The sequence below is a fragment of the Neovison vison genome, chromosome 7, assembly GCF_020171115.1.
Source record: "Neovison vison isolate M4711 chromosome 7, ASM_NN_V1, whole genome shotgun sequence".
NCBI classification, from domain to species: domain Eukaryota; kingdom Metazoa; phylum Chordata; class Mammalia; order Carnivora; family Mustelidae; genus Neogale; species Neogale vison.
The window spans coordinates 247,547-275,538 of NC_058097.1; the positions used below are offsets into that span (position 1 = coordinate 247,547).

The 27,992-nt window shown below is 52.9% G+C and overlaps 2 protein-coding genes across 4 annotated transcripts in view; one reads left to right on the forward strand and one right to left on the reverse strand.

Moving 5' to 3' along the window:
• SPIRE2 (spire type actin nucleation factor 2) overlaps nt 1–306 on the reverse strand; it is a 43,698-nt gene extending 43,392 nt beyond the window's left edge. The window contains exon 1 of the mRNA XM_044255519.1: nt 286–306. The gene's annotated coding sequence lies outside the window, so the exon portion shown is untranslated. The remainder of the gene's footprint in view (nt 1–285) is intronic.
• A 1,916-nt stretch (nt 307–2,222) lies between these two features.
• The window catches only part of FANCA (FA complementation group A), a 59,679-nt gene continuing 33,909 nt past the window's right edge, over nt 2,223–27,992 (forward strand). For 2 of the 3 annotated variants that reach the window (XM_044255521.1, XM_044255522.1), the window contains exons 1-19: nt 2,223–2,271; nt 2,567–2,651; nt 4,576–4,718; nt 4,851–4,946; nt 6,162–6,235; nt 10,345–10,457; nt 12,326–12,405; nt 13,111–13,144; nt 13,569–13,635; nt 16,175–16,287; nt 17,534–17,610; nt 17,852–17,993; nt 18,297–18,430; nt 22,947–23,057; nt 24,488–24,583; nt 24,676–24,735; nt 26,139–26,227; nt 26,828–26,888; nt 26,967–27,016. In XM_044255521.1, the coding sequence (XP_044111456.1) occupies nt 2,609–2,651; nt 4,576–4,718; nt 4,851–4,946; nt 6,162–6,235; nt 10,345–10,457; nt 12,326–12,405; nt 13,111–13,144; nt 13,569–13,635; nt 16,175–16,287; nt 17,534–17,610; nt 17,852–17,993; nt 18,297–18,430; nt 22,947–23,057; nt 24,488–24,583; nt 24,676–24,735; nt 26,139–26,227; nt 26,828–26,888; nt 26,967–27,016 (1,583 nt within the window). In that variant the 5' untranslated portion in view covers nt 2,223–2,271; nt 2,567–2,608. Of the gene's footprint in view, nt 2,272–2,566; nt 2,652–4,575; nt 4,719–4,850; nt 4,947–6,161; nt 6,236–10,344; nt 10,458–12,325; nt 12,406–13,110; nt 13,145–13,203; nt 13,636–16,174; nt 16,288–17,533; nt 17,611–17,851; nt 17,994–18,296; nt 18,431–22,946; nt 23,058–24,487; nt 24,584–24,675; nt 24,736–26,138; nt 26,228–26,827; nt 26,889–26,966; nt 27,017–27,992 lie in introns of those variants that run through there. The other variant, XM_044255523.1, reaches the window with a different exon arrangement.

Below are 27,992 nucleotides of genomic sequence, written 5' to 3' on the forward strand. Positions count from 1 at the left end.
GGCCGCGGGGGCGCGGCTGCTCTGCGGCGGCCGGTCCGCGGCCCGAGGCGTGCACCGGGGCCCTCTGCTGTCCCGAGACCCGGCTGGCCCGGCGGGCGGCGGGCGCGGTCTCCCCGGCCGGGAAGGCCCGAGACGCGACGACCCCGCAGGCGCAGCGACAGGTCACGCAAGGCCTCGGTGGCGCGCGTGCGCACGGACCCGGCCCCGACACCGGTTCGCGCCCCGAGGCCGCCCCGACACCGCCCCCCGCCGCCGCCCGGGACCCCTGCGGCCACGTCCACTCACGGGAACTCGGGTCCAAGCGCACCGCCCGGCCGAAGGTCCGACGGGGCGGCAGCCGCGGGGCTCGTGGCGCCGCGTCCCGGCACGAACCGCACCGAACCGCGGCTGCATCAGCGACGCGGCTGCGCGCGGTCCGGCGTCTCCGCGGTCCGGGCGTTTCTTCAGGACCAGCTCTCGGCCGTCCTCCGCGGGAACGAGGCGCGGGGACGCCGCAGCTTCCTCGGACGCGACGCCGTCTCGGAGCCGCTCGGCCAACCGCGGCCTCCGGCACCTCCGCCCCCGGGTACCCCGCGCGCCCCCGGCCCCGCCGGCCCCGACAGGGCGCCCACGCCGCTCCCAACATGGCCGCGGGGCGGGGCCTCGGCGGGGGTGTGGCCTGGAGCCGCTAGCCAATGGGGCGGCGGCGGGGGCGCAGGAAACGGGGAGGTCGCGCAGGCCGCAGCCAATGGGGAGGCGGCGCGCGCCGTTTGCCGGAGGCCGCCGCGGGAGGCGGCATTCCCGCCATGTCGGGCCCGCGCGCGCCGGACGCGGACTCGGGCTCCGGCTCGGGCTCGGGCTCGGGCTCGGGCTTCGGGGGCCGCAGGAGGACCTGGACCGAGCTGCTGGGTAAGAGGGCGTCGGGGCCGGAGGGTGGGTGGTGCCGGGCCCGGAGACCCGCTTCGCGCCACAGCCTCCGCCGGCGCGGTCCCCGGCCCCTGCGCCCCCGTGCCCTCTCCCGAACCCCAGTGGTCGTCCCGCCGGCCCCTGGGCACCGGAGGGGCTGGCCACCGGCCGGCCGGACGTGCAGGGACAGGTCGTACGGGCCGCGGGCAGAGGTGCCGCGCGGGCGTCCCGCAGCCCCAGAGTCCGGGGCCTCAGGGCCAGGCTGTGCCCCGGGACGCGGGGCGCGGGCGCGGTGCTGGGGGCGGACCAGACCACGCTGGGCTTCCTCGGCTGTGGCCAGCGGGTCCCGCTGCCAGGCGGCCGGCGCGCTCGCGTGTGTCTCGGGGCCGGCCGGCGGGACCGCCCTCGTTCCCGGGGTGAGCAGCTGTGAGTGAGGTCCGGTGGGGCGAGGTCCGGCGCTCTCGACCCAGGAAGAATTCTTGACACGGCTTCGGGGCACAACGGTTTATTCAGACGCGGCGACCGGCCCGGGGGCAGGCGGGGTTGCCGCCCGGTGACCCGAGGAGTGGCGGCCGTGACCCTCGGGGGCTGGGGAGCTGAGGACAGAGCGGGTGTTGAGAAGGGCCGACGTGCGCGAGCAAGGCGGCCAGGCTGTGGGAGGCCGGGCGGGGCGGTGCTTGTTCTCCCTCCCGAGGCGCCCACTGGGAGCTCCCCGGTGGGATGTCACCCGTCTGCTCTGGCAGGGCGTGTCGGGGAGCTCTGGGGTCAGAACAAGTGCCGCCTGGGGTACGGCTCCTTCCCTCCAGGCCTCCCCCAGATTGACGGAGGGCAGGCAGTGTCAGGGCTTCCGGCACCCAGTTACGGGTCTGCAAGTTAGGCTGTTGGTAGGAAAGCCTCTTCCTCCTAAATCACTAGGACATTGGTGAACCGAGGGAGACTCCGGTCTTGGGGGACTGTGAGCTCTACAAGCTAACTCTTTGCTCTTCCTTTAGGGCAGCCAGGAGCGCCGGAGGACTCACGTAGAACCCATGGGGGGCGGGGTTGCAGGGTGTCAGCTTCTGCTTTGTCCTCAGCTAGCCTTTTGCTCTCTCGTGAGGGACACTGGCAGAGGCCTCGGTCCCTTCCTGCAGGAAATGGGCGTCGATCCGGAATGCACAGGAGCCCCGGGGAGACACTGGGTCCCCGGGGTGCCTCTCAACAGGTCTGGAATGTTCCCGAGTCCGTTGGAGGGAGGGCTTCGGGAGTGCTCTGATGTGTGCACCTGATTTCCCCACAGCAGGAAGGGTCCGGAGGCAGCCGCCGGGTCCCGGAAGGGAGCACGAGCTTCGGGAATCAGCCACGCGCCTCCTGAGACGCCATCTGAACCTGAAGGACCTTCTGGTTGAGGTAAGGATTGGTTGGCCCCAGCTGAGGCTGATCGACGCGAAGAGACACGTGGAAAGCCCCCTGAGCTTCTGGGAGAAGCATCGGCTCAGTGTCGACCGTTTATCTTTTGGGACGGGAAGTAAGTTTAGAGTGAATGTAGTTTCTTTCAGAAAGCTTGGACAAGTTTCACTTTTTAAAAATGTTTATTCAGGGCACCTGGGTGGCTCAGTCCCTGAACCATCTGCCTTTGGCTCCGATTGTTTTTATGCACACACAGCTTGAACTTTAACTAGAGTTCTTTGTGTTTGGTCTCTAGGTAGAAGGTCCTGCATGTAAAACTCTGTGTCTCGATCAGTTGATGGGTCCCGAGGCCTCCGCCGGTTTTTCTAGTTCATTCATAGGTAAGATAGAGCTCAGCCTTCTGAGCACATACAGTTACGGAACAGCTTTCTGTAAAGTGACCGGGACCTGCTTGGGGCGCATATAAGGCTGTTATTTAAAAGCAGTGTTTGACTCAACGTGGGACTCAGAAGCAGGAGGAGCCAACGTGTCCCTTGGAAAAACGTGAGACTGTAATGTGTACCTCGTTTATGCAGGTGGGGAAAACAGGTTGTGCTAGATCAGAGAGAGCAGGTGGGAAGCCAGAAAGGATAGGGTTGGGAGTATTTCAGGACATTTCAGTTTGAGAACGAGATCAGGGAAGTTCTGTGGAATAACAAAAAAATAGTTATTTTATGGACATTCACATTCTTATGATGAAGTGACTGTCATTTTGGTATGGTATTAATTAATTTATTAATTTGTCTAAAGTATTTACTAAAGTAACTGTAAACAGACGCACTGTGAGCCCTGATCACTACAGGTCTCGGGTGGATCGTACTGATTTTCACTGCCCTTGGTGTCACCGTTCTGGGGAACCAGGCTCAGCCACACACTTTTGTTTTAAAGACGTTATTTATTAATTTGACGGAGAGACAGCAGGAGAGGGCACACAAGCAGGGGAATGGGAGAGGGAGAAGCAGGCTTCCTGCTGAGCAGAGAGCCTGGTGCAGGGCTGGATCCCAGGACCCTGGGATCATGACCTGAGCCGAAGGCAGATGCTTAACCAGTTGAGCCACCCAGGCGTCCCTCCATATTTCTTAATAGAAATTTTTTTTTGGTGTTAAGTTGAAGTTCTTTATGTATTTTGGGTATTAATCCCTTATCAGATATGTCATTTATAAATATCTTCTCCCATTCAGTAAATTGCCTCTTTGTTTGATTGGTGGTTTTCTTCATTGTGCAAAAATAATGGCTAGAAATCAACATTTTCTCCCCTTCTACCATGAATAATTTCTTGACCCCAGTAGTTGATAATTTCTAATATTGTCATTTGGAATCTTTGTAAGTACTATTAATTGTTTTAATTTACATATTGGTATGCGTTTTCAGGGTCCTGAAGATAATGGGCATGTGCTAGAGTATACTTTTCCTTTAAAAAAAACAAAAACAAAACCTTAGTTTTGGAAGTCAATTAAATTAGAAAACTATTTTGGGGGCGCCTTTGTGTGGCTCAGTGGGTTAAAGCCTCTGCCTTCGGCTTGGGTCTTGATCCCAGGGTCCTGGGATCGAGCCCCGCATCGGGCTCTCTGCTCAGTGGGGAGCCTGCTTCCTCCTCCCTCTCTGCCTGCCTCTCTGCCTGCTTGTGATCTCTGTCTGTCAAATAAATAAATAAAATCTTTAAAAAAAAAATTAGAAAGCTGTGTGCTTGTAGACATTATTTTCAGGCTGTTCAGCATTCTTTATTATTATTATATTTTAAACTATTTATTTGACCAGACACACAGCGAGAGAGGGAACAGAAGCTGGGTGGTGGAGAAGGAGAAGCTTCCCCGAGAGCAGGAAGCCAGAATGGGGCTCGATCCTAGGACCCTGGGATCAAGACCTGAGCCGAAGGCAGATGCTTAACGACTGAGCCCCCCCGGGTGCCCTGATTTCTTACTTCATGGATCATGGACCAGGGGCTGGGTGCTCAGGAGGCTGGTAGCTACAGCTCAAAAGGCTTTTTATTTATTTATTTATATATTTTTAAAGATTTTATGTATTTATTTGACAGAAATCAGAAGTAGATTTAGAGGCAGGCAGAGAGAGAGAGAGGGAAGCAGGCTCCCCGCTGAGCAGAGAGCCCGATGCGGGACTCGATCCCAGGACCCTGAGCTCATGACCCGAGCCAAAGGCAGCGGCTCAACCCACTGAGCCACCCAGGCGCCCCTCAAAAGGCTTTTTAGACCCTAGGTCTTCTGTTTTAGACGTAGTTTGTCTCAGGGTTTTTGTTCTGTCTTTAAGGCTCTGCTTTACAGGATCAAGCCTCGAAACTGGGTGTCCCAGTGGCTGTGCTGTCCATCCGGACAGTGGTGTCCAGCATTGTGCAGATCTGTGCGTCCAGTGGCGAGCCCTCCCACAAGGTGCTCCTGAACGCAGAGCAAAGGGTAGGACGCGGCACCGGGAGCTAACGGTGCTTACTCATTATTCTGAGCTATTTGGGGTAATAGGACATTTCTTAAATATTGTTTCAGGTACTTTATTTTTTGCTTTTATTAAGATTTAATCTCTCTTTACAGAAGAAACTGTCTTCCTTGTTGGAGGTGGCTCAGTATTTATTAGCTCATGGAATGTTCTCCCGTCTCTCCTTCTGTCAAGAGCTTTGTGAAGTCCAGGTAAGAATCTGACAGTACGGCTCTGCCTCTAGGGGCTTCTCAGACAGTCTTGTGTTGAGCGGAGACAACAGTGTCCCAGCATGTTCTTAGGGATTCCACCAAGCATCTCATGAATCACGGGTGGGAGGGGAGGCATTCAGCTCATGTCTCTGTGGGTGGGGGAAAAAGTGCCTTCAGTGACCGTATATGTCAGTGTTCACCCATCGTTAGTAATGTTTATCAGACTCTACCACAGAAACATGGTCTCTCTTCTGAGGCATAATTATGAGCAACTTCCCATGGTGGTATAGTAAAGTAGAAAATTATAATTTAAAAATTATTTTTACTTTGTTTTGAAGCATTTTGAATTCAGTAGGTTTACAGATTTTTGAGTAGTCGAAAGTACTCAAGGTAACTCGTTATTAAATGAGATCAGTAAGAATATAGTGAAAGGAAAGGACAGCCCAGGTGATGGTGCGTTCATGGTCCCCCCCCCCCATTCTTTTATCCAGCATACATGACGTATGTGTCTGAACCTGTGTCAGTGTTGCTGTGGTCCCTGTGCTCGATGGCAGCTGTGTAGTTGGAGGGAGGGCAGCTGAATGCCCGTGCATTGCCATGACGTAGGTGTCCACGGGTGTGCAGGGAAGAGTGGATGGCTGCACGGTTGGTGGCAGGAAAGGCTTCGTAAGAGAGCTGGCAGCCGCACGGGCTGTGGAGGAGGAGGGCTGTTTTGTTGGGTGAAGGCGAGCTGGACAAAGTAGGCCGTGGGACACAGGAGACTTGAGCAAGATGTCCCGGGGACAGGGGCAAGGGTGCTGTGGTGCAGATGGGGGAGCTCGCTGGGACAGAGAACAAGAGACACAGAAACCGGGTAATAAGGGTCCTGTGCTGTGTCCAAGAGTCTGGGCCTTTGTTCTGAGAGCTGCGAAGAGCCACCAAAGGGTCCAAAGAAGAAAGGAGGTTGCCATGTCCAGTTTGTACTGTGGGACCTTGTAGTGGCCACAGGGGACTAAGTCCTAGAAGCAGGGGACACTAGGGACTGGACAGGGTGCTGGGGGTTGGGGAGGTGAAGAGTGGGAGGAAGTCTGAAGCCACAGTGACCATGTACGTGTTTGGGGCTGTGCCTGTCACTCCACCCCAGTTGTCCGTAGGGTCCAGGAGTTCAGTGTAGGGGCTCTGCACTTTGTAGGAAAATGTGTGCACGAAAGACGCGTACTACTCTTATTTTTTCAGAATTCTTTGTTGCTTGAAGCTATATGGCGTCTTCATGTACAGAACATTGTGAGCCTCCCGGAGCTGTGGGAAAGGTAGTGTACCATTGATTGTCTTACCTTACCTTAGTATTATAGGATTTACTTTTTGTGGTCTAGTGTTTTGTGACCTTTTTTTTTTTTTTTAAAGATTTTTATTTATTTGACAAACAGACCACAAGTAGACAGAGAGGCAGGCAGAGAGAGAAAGGAGGAGGAGGCAGGCTCCCTGCGGAGCAGAGAGCCCAATGTGAGGCTCGATCCCAGGACCCTGGGATCATGACCCGAGCCGAAGGCAGAGGCTTTAACCACTGAGCCACCCAGGTGCCCCGTTTTATGACTTATTTATAAATCAAAGTCAAAAATCACTGAGAGAAACCATTATTTAAAGAGAACATTTGTTATAATCAAATTCCTTGTCATGTACAAACTTGGTAATGTTTTCTTTGCATAAAATTTATCACAGGAGGGATACCGGCGGGGCTCAGTCGGTGAAACATGTGCCTTTGGCTTAGGTCGTGATCACAGGGTCCTGGGATCGAGTCCCACATCAGGCTCCCTGCTCAGTGGAGAGCCTGGTTCTCCCTCTGCCAGCTGGTCCCCCAGCTTGTGCTCTCTCTCTCTCAAATAAATAAAAATCTTTAAAACTTTTTTCTTTTAAAGGGGATGCCTGGCTGGCTCATTTGGAAGAACATAAGACTTGATTTTAGGGTTTTGAGTTTGAGACCCATGCTGGGTATAGAGATTACTACAAAAAATAAAATAAAATAAACTTCTTACCTAGAAAAAAAATTATTTTTGAAGACTTTAAGAGAGAGAATGAGAAAGAGAACGACATGGGGAGGGTCAGAGGGAGAAACAGACTCCTCACTGAGCAGGGATCCCTGTGTAGGCTTCGAACCTGGGACTCCAGGAAGATTACATGAGCCAAAGGCAGTTGCCCAACCAACTGAGCCACCCAGGCACCCTGAAAAGAATTTTTTTTTAAGATTTATTGATTTGTCAGGGCAAGAGAGACAGAGTGCACACACACAAGCAGGGGGAGTGGCAAGCAGAGGGAGAGGGAGACTCCCTGCTGAGTGAGGAGTTGGAGGTGGGACTTGATCCCCGGACCCTGGGATCATGACCTGAGCTGAAGGCAGCAGCTTAACTCACTGAGCCACCCAGCCACCCCCCCCATAGAAAATTAAAAAAAAAATTTAAAAAGAGATATTCAGATAAATATGGTTGATAGAATGTGTGTACCTACTTTTATTTCCTCCTGAAGTCCCATCAAGAGTAAGGAAAGAGACTTGATTCAAAGATGCCCGCTTATAGAGGGCAGTAGAAGAGAAGACAGGAGAAGCAAGGTTTTGGAAGCAGATAGACCTGTGATAAATGACCTAGGAGGCTGGAGACAGACTTGCCCGGAGCCAGCAGTGTGGTGCTCAGTCTGTTCATAAAGGGCTGCAGGTGGCAGAGCCGAGCACCCCTGCGGGAAGGAGGAGGTGGGTGACTCAGCATCTCTGAATGCACACACAGGAGGCCTTGAGAGCTCTGGCCTGCCATGCTCTTGGCAGCCTCGCAGAAAGCCAGAGATGGGTGTATTTGTCATCAGGTCAGGAAAAACGGAGTGTCTAATTTGGGGAACCCTGAAGCACTGTTGAAAAGCCTGTGTTGAAATCAATGGTGTGGTGACACGTGGGTCACATCTCGATTTGAAAAGTTGGGTCTTCACCTTAGACCCAAAAAATTCTAGGTAAATCACAGGGGGAAATGAGATTTTGAAAGTACTAGAAATCATGGAAGATGACCCTATAATCTTGGAGCAGGAAAGGTCTAACAATGATATAAGGTCCAGGACTTAGGCTGACAAATTTTAACTATGAAAAACACGTTTCTTGACCCATGCACCTGGGCATAGGGGGATTTAAACAAGTGTCCAGATTGGGAGGGGAAGAGTGAAGCTGTCTGCAGGGGACCCCATCTTGCGTATTGAATAGCCTAGGGAACCCCTACTGAGAAGAATTAGCGCGTCAGCAGGTTGCAGGAAACAGCTCCATCGTTCAGAATCAGTTGTGTGTGTGTGTGTTTTTTAAGATTTTATTTATTAGAGAGATGGAGAGAGAGCACAAGTAGGCAGAGCAGCAGGGAGAGGGAGAAGCAAGCTCTCCACTGAGCAGAGTCCGACACGGGGTTCGATCCCAGGACCCTGAGATCATGACCCGAGCCGAAGGCAGCCACCCAACTGACTGAGCCACCCAGGCGCCCCTCAGTTGTGTTTTTATATAAGAACGTGAACAATCTGAAAAGGAAGTTAACATTTCATTCAGGCCCCTGGCTCTAAGAGCTAGAGAAACCGACGTTCCCTGCTCATGGACTGGAACACCTGATATTGTTAGGAGGCCAGCGTCCCCCGCCCCCCAACACTGAGTGATGCATGCGGTTTGATCTCCATCAAAACCTAATTTGGCTTTTTTCCATCCATGGACGAGCTGATTCCGATACTGAAGTGGAGGTACAGGGGGCCCTGAGTAGCCAAAAATTCTTCAGAGAGAACAACATTGGGGGGGTCCCAGGTTCTGTTTTCAGAACTTACTATAGAGCTGGCCTGTGGTGCTGGCCTAAGGGTAGACCTAAAGCAGTGGGCCAGGATTTCCAGTCCAAACGTAAAGCCCTACATTTCTGTCATTGATTTTTTTTTTTTTTTTTAAGATTTTACTTATTAGGGGGCGCCTGGGTTGCTCAGTGGGTTAAAGCCTCTGCCTTCGGCTCAGGTCATGATCCCAGGGTCCTGCGATCGAGCCCCACATCGGGCTCCCTGCTCAGCGGGGAGCCTGCTTCCTCCTCTCTCTCTGCCTGCCTCTCTGCCTACTTGTGATCTCTCTGTCAAATAAATAAATAAAATCTTTAAAAAAAAAAAAAAAGATTTTACTTATTAGATGGCACAAGCAGGGAGCCCAATTCGGGGCTCAATCCCAGGACCCTGGGGTCATGACCTGAGCTGAAGTCAGACGCTTAACTGACTGAGCCACCCAGGTGTGCCCATCATTAGTTATCTTTTTAAAGCTTTATTTACTTATTTTAGAGAGCACAAGCAGGAGGGGCAGAGGGAGATAGAGAATCCCAAGCAGACTCCATATTGAATGCAGAGCTCGATGCAGGGCTCGATCTCACAACCCTGAGCTCATAACCAACAGTCGGACGCTTAACCCACTGAGCCACCAGGTGCCCTGTCAGCTGATTTCTGACAAGGGTGCCAAGACGTTGAATGGGGGGATATGGGCTGTTTTACAAATGGTATTGGGACAACTGGACATATACATGCAAAAGAATAAAGTCAGACCCATGTTCCACACCACACACAGAACTAAGTCATCGTGCATCCAAGACCTCGACGTGAAAGCTGAAGCCCTAAAACCTCTAAAAGAAAATCTAGGGTTACGTCTGCATGAGCTTGGATTAGGCGGTTGTTTCATGGACAGGATGCCTGAAACTCATCCAACAAAAGGAAACGTAGAAGGAAAATTAATGCTTCACCAAGTTATAAAACTTGTGTCAACACTGTTAAAACCATGAAAAGACAGTCCGTAGAATGGAAGACATTTTTTGCAAATCACGTATGTGATAATCTAGTATCTAGAATAAAGAACTCTTGTAGTTCAATGATAAAAAGACAATTTAATTACAAATGGACTAAGAATTTCAATAGACAGTTGTCCAAAGAGGGTACACGTAAGGCCAAGCACAGGAAAAGGTGCCCGATGTTGTTGGCCCCAGAACAGCGCATGTCTGTCAGGTGAGGACCCCCCCACCCCACTGCTCCTGCTTCCAGATCCAGGCTCCCCAGATGGTTCTGCATGACTGAGGCCCTTGACCAACGTCTGTCCTGTGACAGCCTAAAATTGCTGCTGTTTTCTTTCTTTCTGATTATTTATTTTTTTTCCCCAGGTAGTAGTCATCTGTTCCAGTTATGGTCTTTAAAAATGATTCTTTTTCATGCCAGTAGCAGCTTCCCCGCCGGCTCTTCGGTGTCATTGGCCCTCTCCTGACATCAGGGCACGGCCAGGGGGCTGCCAGCTGGTTCTCGGTGCTTGTGCTTCCTAGTGAAGTGTGTGTGGAAGAAGAGGGCCTGATGGGTTCGGGGCGGTGGTGAGCCCCGGGTGAGCTGCGTGCTTTGTCCCTAGTCCTGCCGACACCCAGTCCACGGTCGCGTGGCTCTTCAGGGACCTGTGCCTGCTGTGTGAGCAGATGGACGCATCCAGTCAGCACACTGACATCGCCCAGACTATGCTTTCTGGTAAGTGCACACCAGGGGCAGGTTCATGGGCAAAGTGGAGGTCCGTGGGAATGCTTTCTGCGGCGAGGGTCTGTGGGAAATGCACAGCCCCACCCTAGCCTAGGAATTTGGAATGGAACCGTCTTTACCTGGACCTGCTCCATCGGTCTGCTTCCCCCTGGTGTGCGAGCCTTGATACAGTCCGTCAGCTGCCCCATTGTGTTTGGGGGCCTATTGCTGGTGTGTTTAAAATATGCAGATTATGATCTGCTGAACTGGGAGGCACAACCACTCACAAGGGGTTGTTGGGTAGCTTTCTCAGCACCCAGGCTCCCCCTTCCGGGAAGAGAAAACCCCCAGAGCCATGTTTACTGGAGGTGTGGCTTCAAGGCACTCAATGGAGAGAAGTCCAGTCACAGGAATTTGTCCTTTCAGATCCCAGAAAAGGAGGGGTGTGGGGAGCTGGGGAAGCCCACAAGCGAGGCGGAGGCAGAGCAGGCACCTGTTACTTGTACGGTGCTTCGGCCTGAGGCCACTGACTTTCTGTGGACTCCATTCTAAGCAGTTATTTTAAAACGTTTAAATGTGCTCAGAAAAAGCGAAGTAGAAACCGTGGCAAGCGTGCTGAGCTCACGGCCTGATCTACATGTCAGACTTGGGTGAGAACGGGGACGCCGTGCTGTCCTGGACAGCAGCTCAGAGTGGCTGTCTCTTGTCACACTTGTTTTTCTGGGTGCATTTCCCTTAGAGTGGGCCCTATCCTTGGCTCCTCTGTGAGCCAGCAGATCCTGGCCATTGCCAGGAATGTCTGAAGGGCAAAATGTACAAGTAGAAAATTAGATGAGAAGTGGAATGTTCCATACAGGTAGCCTATGAATTTTTTTTACATTGCAAAAGAGGTGTTCCTTTTTCCTAAAACTTTCTTGGTGATGGATGTCAGCTCCTTATGAGTTCCCGAGTCTAGACTCAGAGTTTAAGTTTAAATCGAAGATGAGACAAAAAAATCTTCTAATCTTTTCAGGAAGTAGAAGTCTGTTTCCTGCCTTGTTCCCCAGATTGTAATGCTTCTGGTCCTTCTAGAATGGCCTTACATTATTTGTTTAGGAGATTGGCTGGAGAGACCATCCACAGGAAAACTTAGATGCTTTTTTTTTTTTTTTAAGTTTTTTTGTATTTATTTGGCATAGAGAGAGGGATCACAAGTAGGCAGAGAGGCAGACAGAGAGGGGGAAGCTGACTGCCCGCCAAGCAGAGAGCCCGATGCGGGGCTCAATCCCAGGACCCTGAGATCATGACCTGAGCCAAAGGCAGGGGCTTAACCCACTGAGCCACACAGGTGCCCCCCACTTTATTTATTTATTTTAAAGATTTTATTTATTTATTTATTTGTCAGAACGGGGGGCGGGCACACAAGCAAGGGGAGTGGGAGGGGGGAAGCAGACTCCCCACTGAGCAGGGAGCCTGAGGGGGGTCTCTGTCCCAGGACCCCTGGATCATGACCTGAGCCGAAGGCAGACGCTTAACCAACTGAGCCCCCCAGGCCCCCCCTTTCTTAAAGTGATCTTTACACCCAGCATGGGGCTCAGACTTAACACCCCTGAGGTCAAGCGTCACCCACTGCACCGACTGAGGCAGCCAGTCATCCCCAGGTACTTTAAGAAAAGAATCCTTCCCATAAACTCGATTATGAGCAGTTCCCTTTCAAATAGAGCAGCGAGAAGCAAAGTCTGGCTCAGGAAGGTTTGGGTTGGTTGGGCCAGTGAAGGCACGTGTGTGGGGAGTCGAGCGGGAAGAACAGACACGGTGCGCACCTTTCCAGGTGTGGGGAAGTCGGTGCCCTGCGCGATCCACGGTGTGCATGTCCATCCTTGGGTTTTGTGGTTTTTCAGATTTTGTGCAGTTGTTTGTTTTGAGAGGATTTCAGAAAAACTCGGATCTCAGAGGTGCGGAGCCTACACACGTGGCCCGGGTAAGAAAGTCAGATGGAGAGTCTGGAAGTGGCTTGTGACAAAAATGGAAGTTCTTAGACCAGTGACCCCACATGCATCTATAAGCCTTCTTTTTTTTTAAGATTTTATTAGAGAGCACAAGTGGTCAGGAGGGGTCGGGGGAAGGGGCAGAAGGAGAGGAAGAACACGGCAGATGACATGGACCTCGATCCCAGGATCCTGGGATCATGACATGAGCCGAAGGCAGACGCTTAACGACTGAGCCCCCAGGCGCCCCTCATCTGTCAGCGTTGACGGGAGATCTGGACTGTTCTTTTCCTGAGCTGCTCCCCTAGTGCCATTACTCCCTACGTCTAGTGGACGTGAGGAAACGGAACAAAGCAGGGATTCTCCTGCCATTTTCTGGTTTCCAAAGTTCCTGTGGGTGAAAGCCTTCAGCACGTCCCAGAATTGGGGAGCTTTTTAGCAGCAGAACTCTGTGCGGACCCCGGGAGCCCCAGGCCGTGGGAGGCTGGCAGGGTGAGGCCGGGGCCCGGGGCCACGCTGACAGAGGTCCTGGGGATCAACGGCGGATCCTTGCAGGAAGTCTGCCTTTTGCTCGGTTGGTTCTCCCCCGTGTCGGGCTGTGTGTGGAGGCACTTTATCATTTTCCTGTAGGGTGACTGCTTGTTTCCCTGGGCAGTACCCCGAGGTGAGTGACCATGGCCCGTGTTCTGCTTTGACAGGTTGCGGTGACCGTGCTGCAGAGGATGCTGGTCTGTGAGTTGTCTGTGCCGAGCCCCAGGCTGGGCAACAGCTAGTTGGCTAACCAGGGGTTCCCAGGGCTTCTTGCCTTTCCAGCTCAAGGACTCCCCCTAACTTGTCCTCGGCTGTTCCTCCTGCTTTCAGCTGTCAGTGGCTTTGCATTTCATGTCGGGACCCGTTAACTAGGGAAGCATTTTATTGCTTCTGACATTTGATGGATTTAAAAGGCTTAAGTCTTTGGTACCATTGGTTTGTTTGGGGGCCCTGTACTCTTGGGGGGGTGTAGGAGGCCGACGGGGTCTCTAACCTGGAAATTGAGGAGCTTCCCTTTCTCAAAGACTCACTGTGTGATTTGTCCGGGAGTAGCCGGCCAGGGGTCAGTTTTGGTGAGTTGTGAGGCTGAGCTGTTGTGTTCTCTGTCCCCACCATCTGTTGTCAGTCGCTCTCGAGGCGTTGGCCACCGGGCTGCAGGACGGATCCCCAGCGCACAGGACCGTGAAGAACTGGTGCGTCCTGCGGGCAGGCCTGCTGGGCTTGCGTGGACCTTCTCTTGAAGGTCCGGGTGTCGGAACCACTCCTGGAGCCTCAGCGGCTGGCCTGCTGCTCAGGGTTCTCTGCCACTGGGACGGCGTCCAGGGAGGACGCCCGCTGGAGAGCACTGGGAGCCCTCTGGCCCGCCTGCTGCTTCTGAAGCTGAGGGGGGAGGCTGGCCGGCCCCCTTCTGCCTGAACCCTCTCTCACCTGGGTGTCTGTACGCCTGGTGTGAGCCCAGATTCCCACCCAGGGCACCCCTGGAGTGACCTCACTGGGCTCTCCCCCCGTGCCAGTGCCCCATGCCCTCTTCCTCCACAGGAGCCTCCTCTGCTCCCCGGGGCTGGCACTCACACGTCCCCGTGGTCACGATCTTGCCACATTAGCTTTCTGCGTGGCTCCTGGAGCCACACATTAGGATTGGTCGTTGGGGGGTCGGGTTTGCTCCGCAGTAAAGGGGAAGGCTGGCCTGGAAGCTGGTTCTCTCCTGGGAATCCAGGAGAATTCTCCCACATTCCCAGGCCTTGCAAAGCCCTCCAGCCTCTCACTGTTCTGCCTCGATGGCCTGTGTTCTGGTTGCTTTAGCGAGCCAGATGGTGCCGCACATCGCTTGCACTGATCATACGGCCTTGCGCCGTCTCTCAGTTTTATGCATTTTTATAACTGCATGGCTCAAACCCATGTCTTGAGAGTCCGAGAATGACTATGGATGTGTTTGTTTCTTTTTAAATTTCCTTTTTTTTAAAAGTCTTTTTTTTTTTTAAGATTTTATTTATTTATTTGACAGAGATCACAAGTACGCAGAGAAGTGGGGCGGGGCCAGGAAGCAGGCTCCCCGCAGAGCAGAGAGCCCAAGGTGGGGCTCGATCCCAGAACCCTGAGATCATGACCTGAGCCGAAGGCAGAGGCTTAACGCACTGAGCCACCCAGGCGCCCCTTAAATTTCCTTTTTAAAAAAGATTGCTCTAGGGGTGCCTGGGTGGCTCAGTGGGTTGAAGCCTCTGCCTTCAGCTCGGGTCATGTTCCCAGGGTCCTGGGATCGAGCCCCGCATCGGGCTCTCTGCTCCGCAAGGAACCTGCTTCCCCTACTCTCTGCCTGCCTCTCTGCCTACTTGTGATCTCTGTCTGTCAAAAAAAAAAAAAAAAGATTGCTCTATATGAGAGAGAGGGAGTGGGTGGGGAGGAGCAGAGGGAGAGTCCCCATCAGACTCTCATGGAGTCCCAGCTTGGGGCTCAGTCTCTTGACCCCGAGATCATGACCTGAGCCAAAACCAAGAGTTGGACCCCTAACCGACTGAGCCCTCAGGCACCCCTCTTTTTTTTTTTTTTTTTTTAAAGGATTTTATTTATTTATTTGACAGAGATCACAAGTAGGCAGAGAGGCAGGCAGAGAGAGAGAGAGAGAGAGAGTGGAAAGCAGGCTCTCCACTCAGTGGAGAGCCCGATGCGGGACTTGATCCCAGGACCCTGGGATCATGACCTGAGCCGAAGGCTGCGGCTTAACCCACTGAGCCACCCAGGCGCCCCAGGCACCCCTCTTTTTAAGTTTCTTATTTGGTTGCCAATATTTACAATAAAACCAGACTGTGCCCCCACCCCACCCTGGTCTGGATGGCCAGGCTTCCTGGTACATGGGACTCGCATCACGGTGTTGTCTACCCGGAAGGCCAGCAGGGCCCGCAGCTGCCCTTCCTGCCCAGTGTCTCCACGTGACTTGTGTGACGGGAGCTCTTCTCCCTGGGGAACTGGGAAGAGTTCAGTGACTCTGACCCTGGCTCACTGCAGTGCCCTCAGGGCCCCACTGTCCAGCAGCCCCGAGAGCCTTTGTCCCTCCTGCCGCATCAGTCATGTCCTGCCTGCTGACCTTCCTCCCCCTCCTGGCACGGGAGGTCCTTGGCTTCGGGAACCATTATTGCATCTGAGTGCCTGTGGGTGCCAGGTGCTTTGCGCCAGCCTGGCTGTTGCCCTGCTGCCCGTGATCCCCATTTCACAGATGGGCACACTGAGGCTTTGTGAGGTTGGCATGTTTCCAAAGGGAAAGCCTTCCCTTTCCAGGTGTCCTACTCCGTGGGCAGCTTCTTTCTTACGGAACTTGCCCTTCTCTGGACTTCTTTTATTTTATTTATTTATTTATCAGAGAGATAGATAGGGAGAGCTCAAGATGGGAGCAGAGGGGGAAGCAGGCTTCCCGCTGAGTTGGGAGGCTGATGTGGGGCTCAATCCTGGGACCCCGAGATCATGACCTGAGCCAAAGACCGATGCTTCACCGACAGGGGTGCCCCCCCCCCCGCCCCCGATGCCCTTGGACTTCTTTTCACATTAGTGGCACAGTGGCCTGGCTGGCGAGTGCTTCAGGGTTATGGGAAGGGCCAGCCTGTGCGCCCCCTGAACTTTGGGACTGGGGGCTTCGGGGTGCATGTAACCTTGCTGGACAGTGGCCTTTGGTGAGCTCTTGCTGGGGTGTGGGTGTGATGTTGTCGGCCCTGTGGGGACCTCTCGCTGCTGTGTTGGCAGGTTCGGCGTGTTCTGTGGACACATGTGTGGCGGAATGATTTCAGCAGATGTGCCGAAGAGATTTTTCAGTCATACTCTGACTCAGGTGCTAACTCACAAGCCTGTGCTGAGAGGTGGGTTCCTGGACCCCCTTGTTTGCCTCCCTCATGGGAACGTGGGCCCTGAATGTTAGCACTGAGATCGCTTAAGACTCGAGGGCACGTGAGTGTCAAATATCCTTTCATTTGAAAGTTACACATGCTCATAAAGAAAATTCAGAATTAACAAAGTATGGGAAGGAGAACTGTCCCGTGTCATCATCGAAATAGAAATACGTTTAACGTGAAACCTTTCTTGTGGTTTTTTCTCAATAGATGAATATCTAGTTATCAGAGTGGATTTCTAGATTCTTCTTTGATAGATCCTCTATCATATAAGCACTGATGTGGGAGTTAGGGACCCTGACCCCGTGCACTTGAAAATCTGCATATAGCTTTTTTTTTTTTTTTTAATTTATTTATTTGTTGGAGAGAGAGCACAAGCAGGCAGAGAGAGAAGCAGGCTCCCTTCTGGACAAGGAGCCCAATGTGGGACTTGATCCTAGGACACTGGGATCATGACCTGAGCTGAAGGCAGAGGCTTAACCCACTGAGCCACGCAGGCGCCCCTAGGTTTAGACTTTCCCAGACACAAGTACTAACCGCCTTCCTGGTGAGAACCCCTTGATTAATACATATTTTGTATGTGACATGTGCTGTGTACTGTGTTCTTACATTAAAGTAAGCTGGAGCGAAGGAAGTAATGTTCAGACACGATAAGGAAGAGAACACATTGGCAACTGTACCGTATTAAGAAAAAGTGGCGAGCGGGTGGACCCACGCATCTCAAGTCCATCTTGTTCAAGGGGTCAGCTGTAGTTACAGGCTCTTTTCAGAAGTGGTCGATGCCATGTCATGTGCCCACGAGTGTCCTTGGGGTGATGTCACCACGTGTTCAGTGATGGGGTTTGCAAGTGCTCCGGTTGCTGCCCCCCGAGCTCACTCTGTGTGGCGCCGTGTCCCCCAGCAGCGTCGTCAGTAGCACGAGGGAAGCTTCTGGCACTCGCCGTGGTGCCCTCTGGCCTGCTCCAGCCAGACCCCTGACAGCGTCCTTGCGGATGGCTAACCCACCGTTAGAGTTGAAAAGAGCAAAGTTCAGCAAGTGACGCATTAGAAGATACAGCGGATACGGCAAGGGCTTAGCGACAAGGAGCTGGGCCAAAGACCCCTGATAGCAGAAAACAGTTCACAGACAGAACGATTGCTCGTGATTGAAAAAGTGCAAATTAGGACAGCTTCTTGTGATGACGGAGTGACATATCTGTCTGTTTTTACTCCTAAGTTTCTGATGCTGTTCGGATGCAGAGGGAGTGGAGCTTCGCGAAGACCCACCCTCTCCTCACCAGTCTGTACCGCAGGGTGGGTGACGCGCGCCTGGGCTGGCGGCAGGGGGCCCCGGGGCTCCCGCCTAGACCCCTGGGGGCCCAGAGGCTGGACTCGTCACGGCGACGGAACACCTTCTCCTTGAAAGGAGACCCCTTGTCATTCACAGGGACCCTGAGCGGGGAGGCAGGCGCGGCTCTGGAAGTGGCGGGGGTGAGGCCCGGCTGCCCGAGGAGCAGCTTGTTTCCACAGCTGAGCTGGGGACCTTCTGTTGCAGCTCTTCGCCATACTGTGCCCGGAGGAGCTGCTTGGCCACTTCCAGGAGGTTCTGGAAACACACGAGGTGAACTGGCAGCACGTGCTCTCCTGTGTGTCTACACTGGTGATCTGCCTGCCCGAAGCGCAGCGACTGATTAAAGGTGCCCTTGGCGGGGAGCCCCCAGCGCGTGTGTGCGGGTCCCGCTGTTGGTGGCTGAGCCTATGGGTGCAGGTGGCTGCTTGCTGCTCTGCTCCCCAGCGAAGGGCGCCCTGGGTCTTCCCGTCCATGCCCTCCATCTGCCTCCCGTGCAGCCGCGCGCCGTTGGTGGTGGGTTGCTCCGGGCCCTCGTGACCCAGTGTCTTGCACTTGGCGCTGGGCGTGCACACGCTCCCACCCAGTGTGTCCTGCCCCTGGTAGCACACAAGTCCTCATCTGCCTCTCTCGTTGGGTCCTTCCCTCCCAGACTGGGTGGCCCGACTGCTGGCCCGAGCGTTTGAGAGCTGCGACCTGGACAGCATGGTCACCGCGTTCCTGGTGGCACGTCAGGCTGCGCTGGAGGGCCCCTCCGTGTTCCCGTCCTACCCGGACTGGTTCCAGGTGAGCCCCCCACCTCCGGCGGTATGCGCTCGCGGCCGGGCCCCCGGCTCGCTGTCCCAGAGACACTCGTGTTCAGTGGTCAGGTCTGTTCGGACCGCCTCCCCCGGGGCCCCATGCTGCCCTGTCCGGGGGCTGGTCCTCCGTCGTGGCCGGTGCACATGCCGGACTGGGTCCCCAGGTTGGGGTGCTGTCGGGAAAGCGTGAAGACTGTTGTGGTGGGTCTGCGCCATGTGTGTCCTTGTTGGCCCTCCCCTCGGGGGACGCTGCCCTGGTTTCTCGCCCTGCCCGTGCCACAGTGCCCAGACCTGCTGGGGCTGCTGCTGTGGGCGTGTCTATCCACACATCCGCTTTGAAGGTTGGGAGAGCGTCATTCTGGTGGGTTGAGAGCCATCCGAGTCCTTGTAGGTATTTCGGGTTTGCCTGGCACACTGCCTGGCTGCCTGGCGGCTGCTGGTGAAAAGCCCACGCTCCCCAGCTCTGAGGGCAGCTGCACCGGCCAAAGCTGCCTTGGCCCAGCCTCTGCCCACCTATTGGGGAGGATGGGCGGGCACGGTATTTGCTCTCATCTCCTCACCCCTGTGTTCCCAGCAAGAGCTGCTGGCCCAGGGGCTCCTGCTGGACATGCAGGGGCTCTGGCCATGTCCTCAGCCAGGGTTCCCTCTCTGGTCCTAAGAGCCGGCCTATGTCAGCATGTGGTTTCTTTCCCCAAGACCTGAGTCCAGGTCATTCGGTCCAACCAGGTGTCTCTGGGCCTGGGATTTGCTGAGTTTTGGGGTGACATACGGACGGGAATGCTTCGCACATGTTGCGTTGATGGTGGGGTGTTATGGGTTTCTTTTTACTTCTACCTTTTCAGTTTTATTGAGATGCAGCTTATAGAAAATGCACGCAATTTAAGTGAAAGGTTGGGTGAGTTTGAAAGATGTTTATGTGCATGTTCAGTGTTTGAAGATCTCTTTTAATCTTTATTTTGAGAATGTTAATGTAAAAAGGCCAACGTGATGACTTTGAATTTCAGCCCTTTGGGGTCCTGAATCCCAGTTCTCAGCTCACCTCAGTGTCCTTGTAAGTGTCATTTTCCTGGAGTGACAGTGTGTGCCGCTGCAGCCGCACATCTGGGGACGGGTCTGCGCCTCTGATACTTCCTGTAAATACCTCACAGACACTGCTCTCTTCCGGCGCCTGTTTCACATGCTCGTTCCGGGGTGTCCTGAGGCTCACTCTTGACGGAATGAGTGTTGCCAAGGGTCCCTAACCCTTCTGTGTAGACAGATGAGACCGAGGGAAGTGGTGCCCCTTGTACGTGGGTGGGAGCCGGATGGCGATGTGGGGGACTCGTCTTTCCGTCTGGTGGCTTGGGGGCTTTTGGTTTTTTTTAGTTTTTATTTTATTTTTTTAAGATTTTGTTTATTTATTTGACAGACGGAGATCACAAGTAGGCAGAGAGACAGGCAGGGGGTGGGAGGGGAAGCAGGCTCCCCGCGGAGCAGAGAGCCCCATGCGGGGCTCGATCCCAGGACCCCGAGATCATGACCTGAGCCGAAGGCAGAGGCTTGACCCACTGAGCGCCCCAGGTGCCCCTCTTTAATCCATTTTGAATTTGTTTTTGTGTGTGGTGTAAGAAAGGGGACCAGGTTCGTTCTGCGTGCGGCCGTCCAGTTCTTCCAATACCCTTTGTTGAAGAGACTGTGTTTTCTCTGCCAGATCGTCTTTCCTGCTCCGTTGCGGATTACTTGACCAGAGTTGTGGATTCATTTCTGCATTTTCTGTTCTGTTCTTTTGATCTGTGTGTCTATTTTTGTGCAAGTAACATAATGTCTTGATCACTACAACTTTATAAGATGTCTAAAGTTTGTTTTATTATTGTTATTTTAAAAAAATTTTTTAAATAATTTCTACACCCAACATGGGGCTTCAACCTGCAACCCCCAGATCAGGAGTCCTGTGCTCTAACTGACTGCCAGCCAGGCACCCCGTGGTCCCCAGAAGTCCAGAATTATGATGCCCCCAGCTTTGCTCTTTTTCCCCCCCCCCCAAGGTTGCTTTGGCTATTTGGGTTCTTTTGTCAGTCCATAGAAATTTTAGGATTGTTTGTTCTACTGTGAAGAATGCTGTTGGTATTTTGGTAGGGTTTACAGTAAATTTATGGATTGCTGGGGTACTTGGGTGGCTCAGTCATTGAGCGTCTGCCTTCGGCTCAGGTTATGGTCCCAGGGTCCTGGGATCGAGTCCTGCGTCAGGCTCCTTGTTCGGCGGGACACCTGCTTCTTCCTCTCTCGCTCCTGCTTGTGTTCCCTCTCTCTCTGTGTCTCTCTCTGTCAAATAAATAAATCTAAAAAAACACACAAAAAAATGTTGGGTAGAATTCATCTGGCCTGGAATTCTGTTTATTGGGAGTTTCTTTTTATTTTTTTTTTTAAAGATTTTATTTATTTGTCAGAGAGAGAGAGGGAGAGAGAGCGAGCACAGGCAGGCAGAGAGGCAGGCAGAGGGAGAAGCAGGCTCCCCAACGAGCAAGGAGCCCGATGTGGGACTCGATCCCCGGACACCGGGATCATGACCTGAGCCGAAAGCAGCTGCTTAACCTACTGAGCCACCCAGGCGTCCCTATTGGGAGTTTATTAATGACTGAATTTCTTTGCTGGGAATTGATCTGTTCAAGTTTTCTATTTCTTTTTCTTCTTTTTAAAAAAATATATTTTATTTATTTATTTGTGAGAGAGAGAGAGTGCAAGCGAGCGTGGCAGGAGAATGTCGGAGGAAGAAGCAGACTCGGAGATCCTGGAACTCCGGGATCACGACCTGAGCAGAAGGCAGTTGCTTAACCAACTGACCACCCAGGCGCCCAAGTTTTCTATTTCTTCTGTTTCAGTTTTGGGAGGTTTTATATTTCTAGGTGTTTATCCATTTCTTCCCGATTGTCCAGTTTGTTGACAGACAGTTTTTTGTCATGATGTCTTATAATTGCCACTATTTCTGTGATATTGGTTGTTACTTCCCTCATTTGTGATTTTGTTTATTTTTTTTATTTTATTTTTAAATGATTTTAAGTTTTTTTTTTTTTTAAAGATTTTATTTGTTTATTTAACAGACAGAGATCACAAGTAGGCAGAGAGGCAGGCAGAGAGAGAGGAGGAAGCAGGCTCCCCGCTGAGCAGAGAGCCCGACGCGGGACTCGATCCCAGGACCCCGGGATCATGACCTGAGCCGAAGGCAGCGGCTTAACCCACTGAGCCACCCAGGCGCCCCTGTGATTTTGTTTATTGAAGTCTTTATAAGTCTGACTAGAGATTCCTCATTTTTTCAAAGAACCAGCTCCTGATTTCATTGATCTGTTATTTTTCTTTTTTTTGTTTTAGCTTCTGCATCATTTCTGCTCTCATCTTTATTATTTCCTTCCTTGTGCTGGTCTTAGGTTTTGTTTTGTTCCTTTTCTAGCTCCTTTAGGTGTAAGGTTAGGTCGTGTATTTGAGATTTTCCTCACCTCATGGGGGGCCTGAATTGCGATAAACTTCTCTCTTGGAACTGCTTTTCCGCACCCCAAAGGTTTTGGACTGTTTGTGTCCATCTTCATTTGTGTCCACATACTTTTTTTTTTCTTTGACTCTTGGTTGGCCCATTCATTTTTCGTAGCATGTGGAACCTCCGTGTGTTTGTGGTTTGTCCAGATTTTTCTTGTGGTCGACTCCTGGTTTCATAATGTTGTGGAGTTTGTTCTGTCGGTCTTTAGGTCGCTTTCTGGAGCATTTGGGATGGTGTGAGTTATCTAGCTGTGTCTGTGGGACAAGGTGAGCTGAGGGCCTCCTGCCCTACCACCTGCTTCCCCTTACCTGGGACTTCTCGCGTCTGCACCGCTCTCCTGGTCCGAAGAATTCTGACCGAAATCCGGCACTCCGATGGAGCTGCTGCAGGCCTCCAGCGCCAGTGGCAGAGGCTGTGGCGTGGTGGTGAGCTGGGCCGCGGCAGGACTTCGTCTGGCTGGGTGTTCGGTTCTCGGCACAGGCTCCTCGCGGCCCTTCGGGGCCGGTGTCCGTTCTGGAATGCCCAGGGCCCCTCGGTTCCTGCAAGGGCCCACTTATGTCTTTGTGAGCTGGGCACTTTCAGGGCCGCCGGGGAGCTGCCCTTCTTGGCCCCCTCCCTTGCAGTGACCTTGTCGTCACAGAAGAGTCTGGGAGTTACCCTGGTTCGCAAGTGGCTTCGTGGCGTGGAAAGTGTTTATTTGCTGAGGAAACGGCCTTGGCAGGGCAGCTAATAAATACACTGTGCTTCTGAGGGTCACCGAAGCGCAGTGACTGTTCCCTGAGGAATGGGGTTTTCCTCTGTGCTGTAAGTGTTCCCCCCGACCTCACAGCCAGGCAGAGCCGTGCACGGTGGGGTTGCTGGGGCCTGCGTGGCTGTTTGCCTTTGGGTGCAGCCGAGCCTGTGTCTGTCGCCACTGCCGTGTCCCTGCGTGGCTGGTGTGGGTGGTGTGGCCCCTCATGGAGCTGCCTGGCCCTCAGCGCGCCTCTCCCTCCAGGCCTCCTTTGGGAACACAAGGGGCTTCCACAGCAGCAGCAAGAAGACACTGGTCTTTCTCTTCAAGTTCCTGTCAGACCTCGTGCCCTTTGAGGCGCCCCGGTACCTGCAGGTGAGCAGTGGCCCACACTCCCAGCGTCCCCCCCGCTGGCCCCGCCGCGGGCCTCCCCACCAGGGTTGTGCTTCTGCTCTCCGCCGCGGGCACCACGGGGTGCTACTGACATGCCCAGGGACTGGCGCCTTATCTGTCCCTGCGGGGCTGTCGGGGACAGCACACAGTCCCTCACAAGGGCGGGGAGGTCCGTGCTGGCTCAGACGGCTCCTGCTTGGTGGGGGACGTTGTTGCGGATGCAACGCTACAGGCCCCTGTTTGGTTTTTTAATGATGTATTATTTCTTTATTTTTAGGTAGTTTCAGGTTTTTATTTATATTCCAGTTAGTTAACATATAAAATAATGTATTTTTCTATTGAAGAAGAACTAGGATATACCCCAAAGTGCCCAAGGCCATTGCTTCCAGGTGGAAGAACTTACACCCTCAAATAGAGTTTGCATTTTTAAATATTTTTTTAATTTATTTGACAAAGAGAGAGATCACAAGCAAGCAGAGAGACAGGAAGAGAAAGGGGGGGGACGCAGGCTCCCTGCTGAGCAGAGAGCCCCATGTGGGGCTCAGTCCCAGGACCCTGAGATCATGACCTGAACCGAAGGCAGAGGCTTAACCCACTGAGCCACCCAGGCGCCCCCTAGAGTTTGCATTTTTAATAACAAATCTGCATGAATTCCGTGATTAAAAATGCCTTACTGCAAGCTTTCCTTTTAATCAGATAATTCTGCCCAGCATTGTTTGAAGGGTAGGGCACTAGAAACTGATTCTTTTTTTTTTTTATTATTCATTTGACAGAGAGAGGTCACAAGTAGGCAGAGAGGCAGGCAGAGAGAGAGGAAGGGAAGCAGGCTCCCCGCGGAGCAGAGAGCCCCACGTGGGACTCGATCCCAGGACCCCGAGATCAAAACCCGAGCAGAAGGCAGCGGCCCAACCTACTGAGCCACCCGGGTGCCCTAGAAACTGATTCTTAATTCTTCTTGTAATTCAGAAATTTCCATGACATTCCAAAGAATACATGTGACCTAAGGGGCCAGGAATCCTATAGAGCGTGCCATGACCCGGTGAAAGCTCAGGACTCCCAGCCTGCCTTGAGGGCTCGACCCCTCGTCTGCCTGGGGCTGGGGCACCCCTGTGTTTGCACCGCAGGGGACAGATTGGGGGGGAGTGCCAGGCTGCGGAGGGTAAGGGCCAGCTCTGTGCGGGGGCCCCGCCGCACGCTCTCCCTGGCCAGGCCCGCGTGGGAAGGAGAGGCCAAAGCCGCATGTAGAGACACCCTCAGCCGGGAGAGAGCCCGCTGGAGTCCATGGCTCACTCATCCTCGGAGTGTCCAGCCGTCGGTGTGCGTTCAGGCGGTGCCGGCGAGCTGTTGCTGCTGCCCCAGGAAGTCCCCCTCGTTCATGGGCTGTGGGGTCCTGCTCTGCCGTCCGTCCGCAGGCACACATTCTCCACCCACCACTGGTGCCGAGCAAGTACCGCTCCCTCCTCACGGACTACATCGCGCTGGCCAAGACGCGCCTGTCGGACCTGAAGGTGAGTGTGGTCTCCCCTCCCCGCAGCGACCGCCCCTCATCCTGTCCCTTCAGAGGCCCGAGCCTCATGTTCCCGCTGTGTCCCCTCTGCAGGTTTCAATGGAAAACATGGGCCTCTACGAGGATCTGTCTTCAGCCAGGGACATCATAGAGGTAAGGTCACCTCGGTTCTGCTGCTGCCTGTGGCCTCTGGCCTGTGCTCACCCAGTACAGTCCGATTTCCTGGGACTTGGGAGTGGAGCACGTGGGTCTCTCCCGGCAGCTGTAGCTGGAGGGCGGGGTAAGTCACTGTGTGCCCGAGGGTCGGTCTGTCTTACAGATCGTCGTTCCCACGGGTTTGCACTGAAGAGGTCTTTAAAACGGGGTGGGAGGAAGATCTATGTTTCTAAGAACTGTAGGAAAAAGTGTTCACTGTATTTACATAAAGCAAATGTCAAATGGCCGTTTGGCGTATGTGTGTTATTTTGAGATTCACTTACTTAGGGACAGCTGGGTGACTCAGTCAGTGAAGTGTCTGTCGACAGCTCAGGTCATGATCCCAGGATCCTGGGATGGAGCCCCTCATTGGGCTCCCTGTGTAGCCAGGAGTCTGCTTCTCCCTCTGCCCCTCCCCCTGCTCATTCTCTCTCTCTCTCTCTGGTAAATAAGTGAAATCTTTAAAAAACAAACAAAATAAAAGACTCTCTTACTTAAACGTGAGTGGCTGGACAGCCCTTACAGCTGCCATGAAAGTTTTAGGTGAATATTTTTAAGTAGTTTATGTATTTATTTATTTAAGATTTTATTTGAGAGAGACAGTCAAAGAGAGAGTATGAGCAGGGGGAGGGGCAGACGCCACACTGAGCAGAGAGCCCGACGTGGGACTCCATCCCAGGACCCTTGGGATCTGAGCCGAAGGCAGATACTTCATTGGCTGAGCTGCCTAGGTGCCCCATAGTTTTAAGTATTTAATGTAGGTATCTAAGATTTATTGCTATTCATATGTTGTCGTTTCATAATTTTGGTAACTCTGAAAAATTAAGTCCCTTCCCCTTCCCACTTCAGAGTCTTTCTTCGGAACCCTGTATTCTCCCGAAGGGGGTCAGAAGGGTGGCAGAGGGTCTCAGAGGTGGCGAATGGTCCCCGAGGTGGCCTGTTGCTAGGTGCTTGCTTCCTGAGAGCGTGAAACAGCAGTCAGTCCCTTTCTGTGGTTTTGCTGGCCTTGGTTTGTCCCAAAGTCCCCTTGCTGTGCTGGCAGCCAGCCTGTGGCTGTTGACCTTGAAATGGCAGAGTTGTCGTGGCACCCTTCCCGGCTCAATGTCTTGTCTTTTTTTGTTTTTGTTTTTAAGATTTTATTTATTTATTTGACAGAGAGAGATCACAAGTAGGCAGAGAGGTAGGTGGAGAGAGAGAGGAGGAAGCAGGCTCCCTGCCTAGCAGAGAGCCCGATGCGGGGCTCGATCCATCATGACCTGAGCTGAAGGCAGAGGCTTTAACCCACTGAGCCACCCAGGCGCCCTCAATGTCTTTTCTTTGAAATTTTGTGTTCCTTCCCCACCCTCCCTGTACGGAGCCAGCCCGATAGCCAAGCACAGCAGGATGTGGAGAAGGCCATCACGGTGTTCGAACACACAGGAAAGATTCCTGTCGCCGTCATGGAGGCCAGGTAGGGCCTTGCTTCCTGGAGTCGTCCCATCTGTTCTCAGAGCCACGTGTCACAGGGTGCCTGTTGCTGGGTGGCTGAGGATAGATGTCCCAGCACAGGTCCTGTAGTGAGGAGGCGCGGAGCCTTAGCTGCGAAACTCATTTTCTTGAGGAGAACCAATGGGTATGGTTGAGTAGAGCCCACAAAGAAGGGTGAGAACGAGTCCATGGTTTGGTGGTTGGTGTGTTTGTTAATTTTTATGTTTAATTATTTTATTTATTTGAGAGAGAGAGAGAGGAGCAGAGGGAGAGGGAGAGGCAGATCCCCGAGCTGAGCAGCAGCCCGATGTGGGGCTCAATCCCAGGACTCTGGGATCATGACCTGAGCCGAAGGTGGACACTTAACAGCTGAGCCACCCAGGTGCCCCTAAATAAGTAAATCTTAAAAAAAGAAAAAATGGTAGAATATCACAGCCGTGACATGAAATGGGACGAGCCGCTTGTGCCATCCTGTGAGATGCAGCGAGATTCTGTGGAAATGGATGTTTTCGTAGCCGTCAGTACGGCGCGCTAACACGTCAGTCATCTCTGACGCCTGTGGATCTGCTCTTCTCTGTTGCAGCATCTTCAGGAGACCTTACTACGTGTCGCACTTTCTCCCTGCCCTGCTCACTCCTCGTGTGGTCAGTACATGTGGTCATGGACATTGGGCCCATTGGCAGAGAATGAATGTCTCACTGGAATCCCATCTTCCCCCACAGCTTCCAAGAACCCCTGATTCCAGAGCAGCCTTGATAGAGTCCCTGAGGAGGTACGCAAGGACATCTGTATCCAGAAGGGTTTTTGACAAATGCAAAAAAATTGTGGTTCTTTTGTAGAGAAACGTGTGTTATTTATAAAATATTGGCCTAAAATTTGTTAAGATTTTATTTTACTTTATATATCTAAAGATTTTATTTGTTTTTTAAAGATTTTATTTATTGAAAAAAAAAAGATTTTATTTATTTGACAGAGCGAGATCACAAGCAGGCAGAGAGAGAGGGGAAGCAGGCTTCCCGCTGAGCAGAGAGCCCAACGTGGGGCTCGATCCCAGGACCCCGGGATCATGACCTGAGCCGAAGGCAGCGGCTTTACTGACTGAGCCCCCCAGGCGCCCTCAACATTCATTAAGATTTTAAAAAGAAAATTTCTTTAACTCTGAATATCACCACTGAATATCATTTCTCGATGAACTTTTAGGACTGTCTTTCTGGGAATTTAAGATAGTCACGTTATTGGTCCATAATCACTGTGAAAGGAGAATTTAAGCAAAGAAGGAAAGGAGTAGGGAGACACGGAAGCCTCGCCCTACAACAGATGGACCAGACCTGGGGCTCCAGTGGAACGTGGGGTCTCAGGCCCCTGGCTCACACCTGACCGGCTTTCCAAACTTGTTCTTTCTGTAAATCCTGCTTCCTAGTGAAGCTCCTAGAACATAATGATACCCATAAGAAGGTTGAAAAGAGGGGCGCTGGGGTGGCTCAGTGGGTTAAAGCCTCTGCCTTCAGCTCAGGTCATGATCCCAGGGTCCTGGAATTGAGCCCCACATCCGGCTCTCTGCTCAGCCGGGAGCCTGCACCCCCCCCCCCCCGCCTGCCTCTCTGCCTACTTGTGATCTTTGTCTGTCAAATAAATAAATAATGACAAAACAGGGGCGCCTGGGTGGCTCAGTGGGTTAAGGCCTCTGCCTTCGGCTCAGGTCATGATCTCGGGGTCCTGGGATCGAGCCCCGCATCGGGCTCTCTGCT